The sequence below is a fragment of the Esox lucius genome, chromosome 4 (assembly GCF_011004845.1).
Source record: "Esox lucius isolate fEsoLuc1 chromosome 4, fEsoLuc1.pri, whole genome shotgun sequence".
Lineage (NCBI taxonomy): Eukaryota > Metazoa > Chordata > Actinopteri > Esociformes > Esocidae > Esox > Esox lucius.
The window spans coordinates 2,960,529-2,974,898 of NC_047572.1; the positions used below are offsets into that span (position 1 = coordinate 2,960,529).

Sequence of the window (14,370 nt, forward strand, 5' to 3'; positions counted from 1 at the left end):
AGATGATGGTATAAAGAGGCATTTGTTTTTTTAAGTGATAAACCCAAATTCTTGGTTGTTATGGATTGTATTATTATTATGAATGTATTAACCATACTTTCTGCCACCCTTGGCCTAATCTAATTGACTCAATGTGTAAGATGTAAGAAATGTAAAATCATATTTATTGTAAATCTCTGGTTTGTTCTCTAGGCTCAGAGTCCAGAGCTAGCCAGGAGCCTTGCCTGGACAGCAGCAGTATCCACAGCAACTTGGCCACCCCAACCCTGACCTCCACTGTCCAGAGACAGCCATCCAAACAGCCTCCAGTCACATACATCCCCCCCACCAGCCCTGACAAGGGCAGCATCTTATGTGAGCCTATGTCTGATGAGGACTTCTCAGAGGGGTAACTTTCATCTTTTAGCCTAAAAGCAAAGGGCATATTTCACTTATTTTTGTTCTTTTGGTAATGTCAATCATCCAACTCTCGATATACCGCTCAATTTTCGTTCCTACCCTCACTTATGGTCATGAAGGCTGGGTCATGACCGAAAGAACTAGATTGCGAGTACAAGCGGCTGAAATGGGTTTTCTCAGAAGGGTGGCTGGCTTCTCCCTTAGAGATAGGGTGAGAAGCTCAGTCATCCGTGAGGAACTCGGAGTAGAGCCGCTGCTCCTTTGCGTGGAATGGAGCCAGTTGAGGTGGTTCGGGCATCTGGTAAGGATGCCCCCAGGACGTCTCCCTAGGGAGGTGTTCCAGGCACGTCCAGCTGGGAGGAGACCTCGGGGTAGGCCCAGGACTAGGTAGAGAGATTATATTTCAACACTGGCCTGGAAACGCCTCGGGATCCCCCAGTCAGAGCTGGCAAATGTGGCTCGGGAAAGGGAAGTTTGGGGTCCCAGGAAAGGGAAGTTTGGGGTCCCCTGCTGGAGCTGCTGTCCCCGTGACCCGATACCGGATAAGCTGATGAAGATGAGATGAGATGAATCATCCAACTGACGTTGTTAGGATATTGTTTCAAGTGTGTTTGTGTTTTAGTTATTCCTTACGCTCTTTTCCTTAGGCTGAACATAGTTATGGTCATTTCATTAATAGGAACTCTTTGTGGGAGTACAGAGTCAAAATTCTCTTTGCACAATTAGCAATTTATTATACCTTTGCAAATAGAGAGATGTGTCCTAAACCTATCACAACAGGCCTGTGAGGGACTCTGAGGAAAATACATGAACAGTCAGTATTTATTACTGTTTAAAGGGTTGTGGTAAGATACTGCCCAGCTGTCTTCAACAATACATAGGTTTCACCCAAAGGGCGGCTGTCCCCCCCACCTTTATCCTTCCTGCCCTAGGTGTTTACTGTCAAGGGGGTAGGGGCACATTGTAAAAGACAGTCGGCCACATTGCTGAAGAAAAAAGGATAGATACCCTTATTAACAAATGGTCAGAGAACCCAATGATCTTCTGATATCATTCAGACATGTTACAAACAAAGACCAGAGTTACATACCAGGTAATAGAAAAGTAGACATTTCTATTCGAGCAGCCAATATCAATCATATACACTTACACGAAATGTGCCTTCTACTCTTGTATCCAACAATTAATTATTTGCGTAAAATAATTGTTTTACGCTAACATGAAATTTAAAAAGCTACCAACTCTGCCAACTGTGATTACCCAGATATTTCCTTCTGAAGAATTGCTAGATTTGGTGTAAGTAGTTAAATGCTCCTTGGAGCTCCTAATTTAACTTTAACTCTGTACTAATTTCAGCATGTGATTGGTCTCCAAACCGTATTGTTTGCGTTGTATTTAGAAAAGCTGGGTGGATAATTCAAGTTACCAGGGAGCTTATTGTGCACCCGTTTCTCGTGTGTAGCAGACAGACATCATCTTTTATTCAGACAGCAACCTAAAGTGCATTTGATAAACTCCAAAATTATGAGAACCAGTATGCATTATCCATTCACATTAACACCACCAATGACTAAGTGCAGGCCTTATTGCATGTTTATGCTGAGGACCAAAATCCAGATGGAATTGGAAATGGCGATCTGTAATGATAAGGTGTACACGAAAATATCCTGCAAGTTAAGTGAGCTGAACATTATTCACTCCAGGAAACAGTGTCGGGAGAAGATAATTTTTTTTTTAAGTTGTTAGTTATTTATACTTATGTTTTGCACATTTTTATTTTGCACCTACATTTTTGGAGATAAATAGTTTAACCAAATGTATAGTGGCTGTTTGTGTAAATCTGAAAACAGAAGAACTCCCAAAATGTCTCGTTTACTGCTGAAATATTTATTAAATCACAACAGAAAATGTTTATGTGCGATGGCGTGAATCCGTCTCAGTCATCTCACAGTCAATCTGCCTGCCTGACTGCAATAAAAGCATGGATTGAGGACAACTTCCTCAAACTACACAGTGACAAAACAGAACTCATACTCATTGGAACCAAATCCTTCCTCACCAAAACTGTCACTTTCAATCTCAGCAGCGATGACACCATTGTTTACCCATCCCCTACACATGTAACCTTGGCCTCATTCTGGACTCTACACTCTCCTGTGATCAGCATTTCAAACAGACTGTAAAATGTTAATTCTTCCGTCTTCACAACATTGCCAAACTCAGACCTTCCCTCTCCCGTCCTGCTGCTGAAACACTAATACATGCATTCATAACCTCCTGTCTTGACTACTGCAACTCCCTACTCACTGGCATCAAATCTACATCCCTCCATAAGCTCCAAATGGTTCAAAACTCTGCGGCCAGACTACTCACCTACACCAAGTCATGGCAGCATATCACCCCTATTCTCTGTGAGTTACACTGGCTTCCTATCTCCCAACGCATCAGCTACAAGATCCTCCTATTGGCATATAAAGTCCTAAACAAAATTGCTTCTGCCTACCTCTCCAACCTTCTTCTTCCACATCAACCAACACACACACACTTCGTTCCAGTACTACAGGCCACCTCATAATCCCCAAGTCAAAGCTCAAAGGCTTTGGTGACAGGGAATTCTTTAGGGTTGCTCCTAGGCTCTGGAACTCTCTCCCCAAAACCATCCATGACTCTGAGACTATTCCCATCTTCCAGGAACGCCTCAAGACTAATCTGTTCAAAATCGCCAATCCATAGCCATGCCAAATCCCATTCTCTCAATCTTCTTTGTTTTCTCATAGTATTTTTGCCGGACCGCAAAAGCAGAGCTGGCCAAGAAGTGCGAATGTCTCTTACTGAGTGGGTGACTTGTGAACTATAGGTCCCGAATTCGTATCTGTCACGGTCGTGGGATGAAAAGGACACAGGCGCAGAGTAGAGGTAGGTAAGGTAATCCATGTTTAATGCAAAATAAAGAAGGAAGGACTCCAACAAAACAAAAGGCAGCAACCAGTGACGTGGGTATTCCTTACACAGGATAAACAAAACCAAAATGAACCACGCCTTGGGGCCTACAAACTAAACTTAAATAGGGTCCCCAATTGGGTCCGGAGCCGGCGGAAGAGCCGGCGGAGGAGTAGGAGATGGGGAAACCAGCGGAGGGTCCGGAGCCGGCGGAAGAGCCGGCGGAGGAGCAGGAGCCAGGGGAGCCGGCGGAGGAATAGGAGACGGGGAAACCGGCGGAGGGTCAGGAGCCGGCGGAAGAGCCGGCGGAGGAGTAGGAGCCGGCGGAGGAGCAGGAGCCGGGGGAGCCGGCGGAGGGTTGACGGCCGGCGGGGGAGCAGGAGACGGGGAAACCGGCGGAGGGTCAGGAGCCGGCGGAGGAGTAGGAGCCGGCGGAGGAGCAGGAGCCGGTGGAGGAGCAGGAGACGGGGGAGCCGGCGGAGGAATAGGAGCCGGCGGAGGAGCAGGAGCCGGTGTAGGGTCACCAGCCGGCGGAGGAGCGGGAGCCGGCGGAGGAGCAGGAGCCGGGGGAGCCGGCGGAGGGTCAGAACCCTGTGGGAGAGCCGGCGAAGGAGCCGGAGACGGGGAAGCCGGCGGGGGGTCAGGGAGAGCCGGCGGAGGGTCAGGGAGAGCCGGCGGAGGGTCAGAACCCTGTGGGAGAGCCGGCGAAGGAGCCGGAGACGGGGAAGCCTGCGGGGGGTCAGGGAGAGCCGGCGGAGGGTCAGGGAGAGCCGGCGGAGGGCCAGGGAGAGCCGGCGGAGGGCCAGGGAGAGCCGGCGGAGGGCCAGGGAGAGCCGGGACAGGCGAGGGCGCCGCTGAGGCCGGGACAGGCGAGGGCGCCGCTGAGGCCGGGACAGGCGAGGGCGCCACTGAGGCCGGGACAGGCGAGGGCGCCACTGAGGCCGGGACAGGCGAGGGCGCCGTGGGATGAGGCGGCGGCACCTGGGCAGGAGAAGGCGCTGCGGGCGGCGGCGGCCAGTCATCCGCGGCCTCTGGCGGCGGCGGCGGCCAGTCATCCGCGGCCTCTGGCGGCGGCGGCGGCCAGTCATCCGCGGCCTCTGGCGGCGGCGGCCAGTCATCCGCGGCCTCTGGCGGCGGCCAGTCATCCGCGGCCCCGGGCGGCGGCGGCCAGTCATCCGCGGCCCCGGGCGGCGGCGGCCAGTCATCCGCGAGCTCAGGCGGCGGCGGCCAGTCATCCGCGAGCTCCGGCGGCCAGTCATCCGCGGCCCCGGGCGGCGGCGGCCAGTCATCCGCGAGCTCAGGCGGCGGCGGCCAGTCATCCGCGAGCTCAGGCGGCAGCGGCCAGTCCACGGCGGCCCCGGGCGGCGGCCAGTCCACGGCGGGTCCTGGCGGCGGCGGCGAAAACAGGGCAGCGGGAGGAGCTGGCGGCTGAGGCCACTGGGCAGCAGGGGGGCGCTGGCGGCGCTGGCTGCGGCTCCCAGGCAGCGTGGGGCGCTGGCTGCGGCTCCCAGGCAGCGGGGGGCGCTGGCTGCGGCTCCCAGGCAGCGGGGGGCGCTGGCGGCGCTGGCTGCGGCTCCCGGGCAGCGGGGGGCGCTGGCTGCGAGAACCGGTACGGCGGGTCCCGATAGCCCCACCAGTCCTCACATCTCCCTACATCAGGGAAAGCCCTCATAGGCCCCACCGGCGTTGTTGCCCGACGCCTATGAGATGCCACCGGGCAGGGCTGGGGCACCTGGACTACCCCACACGTGAGCACGGGTGGCACGGCCGCGTCCTTCCACTCCGCCTGCCCCCACAGCACCCCCCCAAGAAATTCTTGGGGCGGACACACAGAGGTTTGCTTCCGTCGCCTCTGTCGACGTCTCCTTTTGGGTGGACGCAGTGTTGGCCCGGTGTGCCGCAGGGGACGGTAGGGGTTCTCCTCCTCTTCAGTGTCGCTGTCAGGCCAACCGAGGAGTTCCCCTACCGTCCATTTCTGCCGTGTCCCTTTTTGGTGGTTCATTCTGTCACGGTCGTGGGATGAAAAGGACACAGGCGATACTAGTAAGCATATTACTGGCTACAGTTCATAGATGCTATGGTGGAGGTAAACTTAATAAGAAAAGTTAGTCAGTTTAACACAATCCTCAATGGAGTCCAGCGACTGCTGAAACGTGTAATGCTGTGGTATAGTGGTTAAAAACAGTCCCTCTTATGTGGAAGACCCAAGTTCAAATCTATTGAGAGCAACAACATTTATTTATTATTTCTGGTAGATTCCATGATTCTTTTCATCTTTTCACTTGATGAAAAAGTTAGTTATCGTCACCTTTAATTGATAGTTATTGTGTAAATGTAATTCATGAATGAAAGAAGAAAGTATGTTCCTATGCCATGCAATGAAATAGCTTTGGCAGACTCTGTAGTAATTGCTCAATTCTTATGACTATTCCAGTAAGTTAGTAGTTACTGGTAAAGCGTATTACTGGCTAATACGCTGTTAAAACGGCTAGGGGCAAACGCCTTACATAGATGCTATTTGTGTTAGTAAGACACTTTAGTCAATTTAACTGTATCAATTGAATTCACGAATGGCAATTAACTGTTAAAACGGCCAGTGGCAAAAGAGGATTTGTTCAGGATAGACATAGGCTATAATAACACCCAGCAAATGTACACCTCCGTAGGGTAGTGGTTAATAACACAGACTTTCACGTGGTCGACCTGGGTTTGAATCTCGAGAGGGCAGCACATTCTATTGCGGGCCGGCTGAACTAGGCGTGCCTGGTTTCTTGTTTTTGTTGGTTTGTTTTCTGGTTCATGCCTAATCTTTGCAGGTCTTTAGACTGCAGTGGAAATGCTCAGAACATTGGTCTTAAGAAACCTTTCAGTTCCTTGAAAAGTAGTTCCTGGGACTAAAAGTTCCAGGAAACACAGCTTTAGTCACTGTGCATCAACTCTTGTTGTTGCTTGCTCTTTGGCATTTGGGTATTTGTAGAAGCACTTTGTGACAACTGCTGATGTAAAAAGGGCTTTATTTACAAACAAAAGGGTCACCGTCAAAATACTTTGGGAGTTCACTGTATGAATGAATTCCCCTTTAAGTCAGGGGTAAAACACTTACATTTGAATAATATAGAATATATGTCCTTATTCATAAGGATGTACAGTAATACGTGCACTGTATTAAAGTAGGTGAAAAAGCACAATAGAATCATTGTAATTAAAACCTCCAAAGAAATGCATCAAATAGATTATAAGATTAAAATACCTGAATAAAGACAAATTAATTTGTCCAAATATGTTTGGTCTTTAAAAGATAACTGCTACATAACAGCCATCAGTGTCCGGCATTGACGTAGTCTTTGAGAGGAACACTTCTTTCTAAATCAATTCTTCAAACTCAATCAGTAGCTAGTTACACTGCCCATCAAGTATCATGTCCAATGGCAGCATCCAAGCTAAAGAATTGTCAACCTGTTCATGTTCGTTCAGTCTTGTGAATGGAAATAATGACAGGAAAACAATTGACTTGGATGGGTTTCTGGTATATCAGGTAGAACATCCTCTTGACAAGATGCTGATGTCAGGGTGCTGTGTGTAAGGGGAGTTGAAGTGTAAAGGCCTTTACACATCAGGAGCGAAACGAATAAACAAAACAAAAAAACAGTTTAAAATAATTTGAATTCCCTTCTTGTCTATTGTACCTTTTACATCAAACGAGAACTTTCGTTTTGCGGCACTTATTTTATTCGCTTCAAGGACGAATTTTACAGCTAAACTTTTTGCTTGACCAATCACGGTTCTACCTTGACATACGCCAGATGAAGTAGTTAGGTTATATCCACAGCACCAAACACCCATTAATCACAAGGCAGCAATGTAAAATCCACTAATAGCAGTGCCCTATTTAACTTCTTTTAAATTACCTTCATAACCAAACCTGTTAACATGCCCTAATAGGTATTTTCCTTAACTATTGAGTAGCCAAATTAACTATGATTATGTTTAACCTAAGACTAGCTGCGAGGCGCTGCTCCGAGTCAATCGGCAGGAGCGCCTCCCCAGCAAGCAACATGCCAGTGGCCCACTGCCGGTGGGCCGCTTTCATGACAATGCCTTCTAACAATACCCTGATCAGTGGCTCACCAGTGGCCCGACGGCGGCTAGCCGCTTTTATGCAATAAACCCAGCGGGAAGCCTCACGCCCCATTATTAGGTTTTTTATTTATAATAGTCCTTTATAATAATTTTGGTCAAATCACAAATGACAATGAACTGAATAAAATCTAAACAATTTATTTTAAATAGTGCAAGATGCATACAAAAAAAACATGCATTATACAGCAAGCATACAAAATAAACATGTGCAAATTAATTGAAATAAAAATGTTACCAAATCAAATAGTGCAAGAAAACGTGTCCAGCAACAGATAGTAGAAGTACAGTATTTGACTTTGAAAGTACAAAATAAACATAATACAATACAAAATAAACAAGGGCTAGAATGGCAGTAATATACATTAGTATGACCTAGCAGCAATCAATAGTTTATATCAGATACATCAGTGATATAAGCTTATGAATGGTGGCATAACACTACAACTAGTCAGAATTAAGAACATTCACACAGAGCTATAAATATATTAAGAGGATAATTCAATCATATATATAACTGTACATAGCAGCAGTAAAAAAAGAAATAAGCTACAGTACTGCAGCTTAGCAGCAATATTGGTTGTGCTGGAGATGTCATTCATATTCACAGCAGGTCCCTTGTACCGCCGCAACATCTCCCACCTGCACGGTCAGCTGCCCCTTTCTGGTACCTGGGGACCTGGTTCTGGACAGTCTCATCAGTGGCATCCCGGTTAGAAAGATTCATACAGTAATCAGATATTGTACTTAAATGGTCTGACATGATTTTGAGAATTGCATGACATTCAAGACAAATGAAATGTTTCATGAAGACAACATGCTCGTGCAACTATAATCTTGTTTTTACCTGATTGTAGAGGGAGCTTCTTTTCAGTCAGACGTTTATCAGAAGCTAAAAAGCACAATGAAATGTCAATAACTTAATAGTGAAATAAACAAAACTGCCATATACATGTAATTTCAGAAAGGCTGTACAGTATTGCATTTCAGTAAAGGGCTCACGTTCAGACAAATGCAGTTTCATTAAGATGCTAGCGTAACTATAGTCTTGTTTTTACCTGATTGCTGAGCAAGCTGTGCCCTCAGCTCGACCCCCTCTTCAGTCAGCCAGCCACTTGATCTTCTCCAAATGTTCTGAAAGTAAATACAGACAGTTAATTATTCAGTCCTAAATATCTGGTTATTTTACAATCAGAACTCAAATTGCAGTCATCATCATCTTCCGCTTATCCGGGGCCGGATCGCGGGGCAGCAATTTAAGCAGAGATGCCCAGATATCCCTCTCCCTAGACACTTCCTCCAGCTCTTCCGGGGGGACACCAAGGCGTTCCCAGGCCAGCTGGGAGACATAGTCCCTCCAGCGTGTCCTAGGTCTTCCCCGGGGTCTCCTCCCGGTGGGACGGGACCGGAACACCTTCCCAGGAAGGCGTTCCGGAGGCATCCGAAACAGATGCCCAAACCACCTCAGCTGACCCCTCTCAATGTGGAGGAGCAGCGGCTCTACTCTGAGCTCCTCCCGGGTGACCAAGCTTCTCACCCTAAGGGATCGCCCAGCCACCCTGCGGAGAAAGCTCATTTCGGCCGCCTGTATCCGGGATCTTGTCCTTTCGTTCATGACCCAAAGCTCATGACCATAGGTGAGAGTAGGAACGTAGATTGAGCCTTGCGGCTCAGCTCTTTCTTCACCACGACAGACCGATACATCGACCGCATTACTGCAGAAGCTGCACCGATCCGTCTGTCAATCTCCCGTTCCATCCTTCCCTCACTCGTGAACAAGATCCCTAGATACTTAAACTCCTCCACTTAAGGCAGGCACTCTCCACCAACCTGAAGTGGGCAAGCCACCCTTTTCCGATTGAGGCCCATGGCCTCGGATTTGGAGGTACTGATTCTCATCCCCACTGCTTCACACTCGGCTGCAAACCGTCCCAGTGCATGCTGAAGGTCCTGGTTTGAAGGGGCCAACACGACAACATCATCCGCAAAGAGCAGAGACGAAATCGTGTGGTCCCCAAACCTGACACCCTCCGGCCCCTGGCTGCGCCTAGAAATTCTGTCCATAAAAAGTACGAACAGAACCGGCGACAAAGGGCAGCCCTGCCGGAGTCCAACATGCACTGGGAACAAGTCTGACTTACTGCCGGCAATGCGGACCAAGCTCCTGCTTCGGTCGTACAGGGACCTGACAGCCCTTAGCAAAGGACCCAGGACCCCATATTCCTGAAGCACTCTCCACAGGATGCCGCGAGGGACACAGTCGAATGCCTTCTCCAAATCCACAAAACACATGTGGATTGGTTGGGCAAACTCCCATGAACCCTCCAACACTCCGTAGAGGGTATAGAGCTGGTCCAGTGTTCAATGGCCCGGACGAAAACCACACTGTTCCTCCTGAATCCGAGGTTCTACTCTCGGCCGTATTCTCCTCTCCAGAACCCTGGCATAGACTTTTCCGGGGATGCTGAGAAGTGGGATCCCCCTATAGTTGGAACACACCCTCCGGTCCCCCTTCTTAAAAAGAGGGACCACCACCCCGGTCTGCCATCCCAGAGGCACTGTCCCCGACCGCCACGCAATGTTGCACAGGCGTGTCAACCAAGACAGCCCCACAACATCCAGAGACTTGAGGTACTCAGGGCGGATCTCATCCACCCCCGGTGCCTTGCCACCGAGGAGTTTCTTGACTACCTCTGTGACTTCAGCCCGGGTGATGGACGAGTCCACCTCTGAGCCCTCATCCTCTGCTTCCTCAATGGAAGATGTGACGGCGGGATTGAGGAGATCCTCGAAGTACTCTTTCCACCGCCCAACGGCATCCCCAGTTGAGGTCAACAGCTGCCCACCTCTACTGTAAACAGCGTTGGTAGGGCACTGTTTCCCTCTCCTGAGGCGCCGGACGGTTTGCCAGAATCTCTTCGAGGCCAGCCGATAGTCCTTCTCCATGGCCTCACCGAACTCCTCCCAGGCCCGAGTTTTTGCCTCCACAACCACCCGGGCTGCAGTCCGCTTGGCCTGCCGGTACCCGTCAGCTGCTTCAGGAGTCCCACAAGCCAACCAGGCCTGATAGGACTCTTTACTCCTTACTTCCGGTGTCCACCACCGGGTTCGGGGATTGCCGCCTCGACAGGCACCGGAGACCTTACGGCCACAGCTCCGAGCGGCCGCTTCGACAATGGCTGTGGAGAACATGGTCCACTCGGACTCAATATCTCCAGCCTCCCTCGGGATCCAGTCGAAGCTCTGCCGGAGGTGGGAGTTAAAGATCTCTCTGACAGGAGACTCGGCCAGACGTTCCCAGCAGACCCTTACAGTACGCTTGGGCCTGCCAAGTCTGTACAGCTTCCTCCCCCTAAAGCTAGTTTCCGTGTCGAGGGATAGGGCTGTCTAGGCCCCCGCCTTCAACTGCCGCCCGATCCTCTCCGCACCGGCCCCTTATGGTCCCTCCTGTGGGTGGTGAGCCTATGGGAAGGCGGCCCCACGTCGCTCTTTCGGGCTGAGCCCAGCCCGGCCACCAGGCGCTCCCGTACGAGCCCCAACCCCGGACCTGGCTCCAGGGTGGGGCCCCGGTTGCGCCATACCGGGCGACGTCACGGACCTCAAAATTTTTATCATCATTTAGGGGTTTTGAACCGCTCTTAGTCAGACCCGTCGCCTAGGACCTGTTTGCCTTGGGAGACCCTACCAGGGGCATATAGCCCCAGACAACATAGCTCCGAGGGTCACTCGGGTACTCAAACCCCTCCACCACGTTAATGTGGCAGTTGATGGAGGGGTCAAATTGCAGTGTCCACCAAAATGTTCATTCTTACCTTCATGTGCAGAGCTAAAACTTCCCCCTACCTCTGCCTTCTTGACTTTAAAAATAAATGAAATTGACAAATAAAATTGGAAGCAACATACTTTAATAACAAGTTAAGCATCTGGGTTAAGTGAATGAACCCACACTTACCTATGTAGCCATCCTCTACATGGTGGCGTGGAGTACCTCTCTGGTGCCTTGGAGTACTGTGCTTGCTCCATCCTAAAAATAAACATAAAAGTTGGTGAACAGGTAAATATGGTGAAAACAAGTAAACATTGCAGCAATTACGAGATCAACATGTAATTCACATACCTGGCGTGGAACTGCTGCCACAGTCTTCCTGACAAGTTAGCTAACGATGTTACCATACCTGTTCAACTGTTGATATGCGAAGAAGTACAAAACATCCGAACTTGAGGATAAACAAAGAAACAAAATATAGTAAGCAACCAAACTTGTTGGCACACTAATAAACAAGGGTTACTGTAGGTATTTAATCTCAGGACAATGCTGTTTTTTTCAAGCTCAGTTTCTCTAACTCTTTTTCCCACCAATGGTTTAAAACTTGCGTTCAGCTACCAGTTACTTGCCTAAATAATTAGAATGTTAATAGAATATTGCAAACAGTCATTTTTTAATATAAAACAGTCATTACGTTCTTACTAAGTAACCTAACAACACTTAACGCTAGTTATTTATAGTAGAATAGAACAGAACTCACCATAGGTGACTCGGCGTTCAACAATTTTCGGTCTGATGTCCAAAAAGTCCTTGATCTTCATTTGTTTCAGGAGTTCATCAAATTGTAGTAAAACAATGTGATAATCCACATGTTGTATTTTCCAATTCAGAGCATATAGCTTATACACTTTGAACAAGAGTTGACGAAAGAACCAACTGGCTAAAATGAAAGTTCTAGTTTGCACAGTACAACAGCGTGGAATCCATATGGCGTTCTTACTCATAGCCTCATGGTCATGACTTACACATGTGCAATTCGCTACTATAGCGCCATCTACGGCGGTGTTTAAACACAGTAAAGAACTGTCCCCCATGAAGCATTAAAGTTGAGGCTATAGACGAGTTGAGCTGGTACAATGTAGTGAAAAATGGCCATTAGTTCATAAATATGATGGTAAGCAGTGGCGAGATGTGTTTACTGTACATGTCTACACAAAGGTCCTTTACGCAAGCAATAGTGCAATAGTCAGTCTATTTTATTTAAAAACTACCAATGTTGACCAAAATTCTGTACACTAAGATTTAACAATATTAAAATTAATAAAATTATCAGTACAAGAATAAAGGGGTACAATAGCATCTCTGCTGAAAGAAAATGGCAATACAAGCAGATAAAGCAGCCTAAAGCACACGCCCTCTTTTCGGCGGCTAGCCGCCAGCGTAACGCAGTCGGGCCGCTGGTGGAAAGCCGCCTGAGATGTAAATTAGCTTATGCACATTGAGATCAGGAGAAAAGCGGCAAACGCCGGCGGCGCGCCAGCGATTGCCCAATGGGGCAAACTGTGTCATGGACATCCTGATGTAGGTGCGGAAGCGGCCGTGATATAATTTGAGCTACTGGATGAGACGGTGGAATTCACTGTAATCTGATCGCCTTTCCAGAATCGGATGGATCTTTTTATCACATTTTGTGTGAGCAAAATTAGCATCAAATCGTCTTCCTTGAAGTTGACTCCATTTCTTCACGGGGATTAAATAGAACGCAAATGTTTTGCAAAACCGTGTCGCGTCTGATGTGTATAGTTTTTGTGCGAAACATTCGACAATTAATATTACGCTTTTTTGTCTCGTTTATTCGTTTCGCTCCTGATGTGTAAAGGCCTTAAGAGTATTAAGAGTTCTCCCAATATGGATACAAAATACCATGTAGCATTACCATGTACCAAAGCTGACAGTGTGTAGTTCAGTGGTCTCTGAATGTGTTTTGGTGTTTGACATTATGCTCTCCTCCAGTTCACTTCTGCGCCAGGTGGAACCCACCAGAAGGAGCAAGCAACTCAATGTACAAACCAGCCCGTCCTCGGAGCACTGTGACCTTGACTCCCATCTGACCATGTAAGACTGTATTTAACAAAATTGGCTTTATCTGATCAAAATGTATCTATATATTACATGATCAGATCAAACCCACAACACAGTCTTTACAATTCTACAAGGTTAAGGACTCATACAAATGTTTCTTAGGCTGAGTCTGATTGAGGAAGATCAGAATGAGGATGCAGTGGAGGAAGAGCCTGAAATTGAAGACTTTGAAAGTGACCATTTTTCTGACCATGACACAGCCTTTACACAGGTAGAACACTAGCACACCTACATTTTTCTTTTTGGTCCACTGACCCTACCATACACACTTTTTTTTTTTTTTAACCTCTTGCTCTTTCCCCTCCTTTTTTCTCCAGCCATCCAACCGTCATTCCACCAGCTACTTGGAGGACTTGTTTCAGTGACAGAAATGATGTGCCATCACAGTAACATTGGAGAAGAACTTGTAGGACAAGAATTGGAGTTAAATAGCTTTCTTTTTTCTTTTTTTCTCTGCTTAAAAATATTTGAACATTGAATGAGTAGAGGTACCTTAATTAATATTATGAATGTTTGTTCAAAGACATAATGAGAAATATATTCATTGCTCATGTACGAAATATTTGACACATGTTTTTTTTGTTGGGTTCTATGACTTCTGTTTCCACCGAGATTGTGGTATTGGTAGGAGCATGGCTCTTATAGTGGTGCAATTTTACAATTTGCTTGTGTTTCTGCTTTTCTCTTGCAGTTTTTGTTGTCTTAACCACCACTTTTGTTTTGGCATTTGATCAATACATCAGAGTTTGCACGTTTTCAGTTTGACTTTGAGTAACTTTTTTCATCTAATTACATTATAGAAGGTGTAGTTAAATAAATTGTGTCTGGTCATTAACATGTTTAATTGAGACTTTTCACTAGGGTTTTAGGTTAAAATGCCAGAAAGCATACTATGAAAGGCAATATCAACCTTTCGCGCCACGGATGACGTTAAGTACTGCTTTGTTGAATCATGTGACCACCGACTTGCCGCAATTTTCGCGCCA

The 14,370-nt window shown here is 47.7% G+C and overlaps 1 protein-coding gene across 2 annotated transcripts in view; it reads left to right on the top strand.

Moving 5' to 3' along the window:
* LOC105029028 (cohesin subunit SA-3) overlaps positions 1-13,791 on the top strand; it is a 93,050-nt gene extending 79,259 nt beyond the window's left edge. For both annotated transcript variants that reach the window (XM_020044840.2, XM_029119341.2), the window contains exons 29-32: positions 193-388; positions 13,256-13,357; positions 13,487-13,595; positions 13,702-13,791. In XM_020044840.2, the coding sequence (XP_019900399.1) occupies positions 193-388; positions 13,256-13,357; positions 13,487-13,595; positions 13,702-13,749 (455 nt within the window). In that variant the 3' untranslated portion in view covers positions 13,750-13,791. The remainder of the gene's footprint in view (positions 1-192; positions 389-13,255; positions 13,358-13,486; positions 13,596-13,701) is intronic.
* The last annotated feature ends 579 nt before the right edge of the window (positions 13,792-14,370 follow it).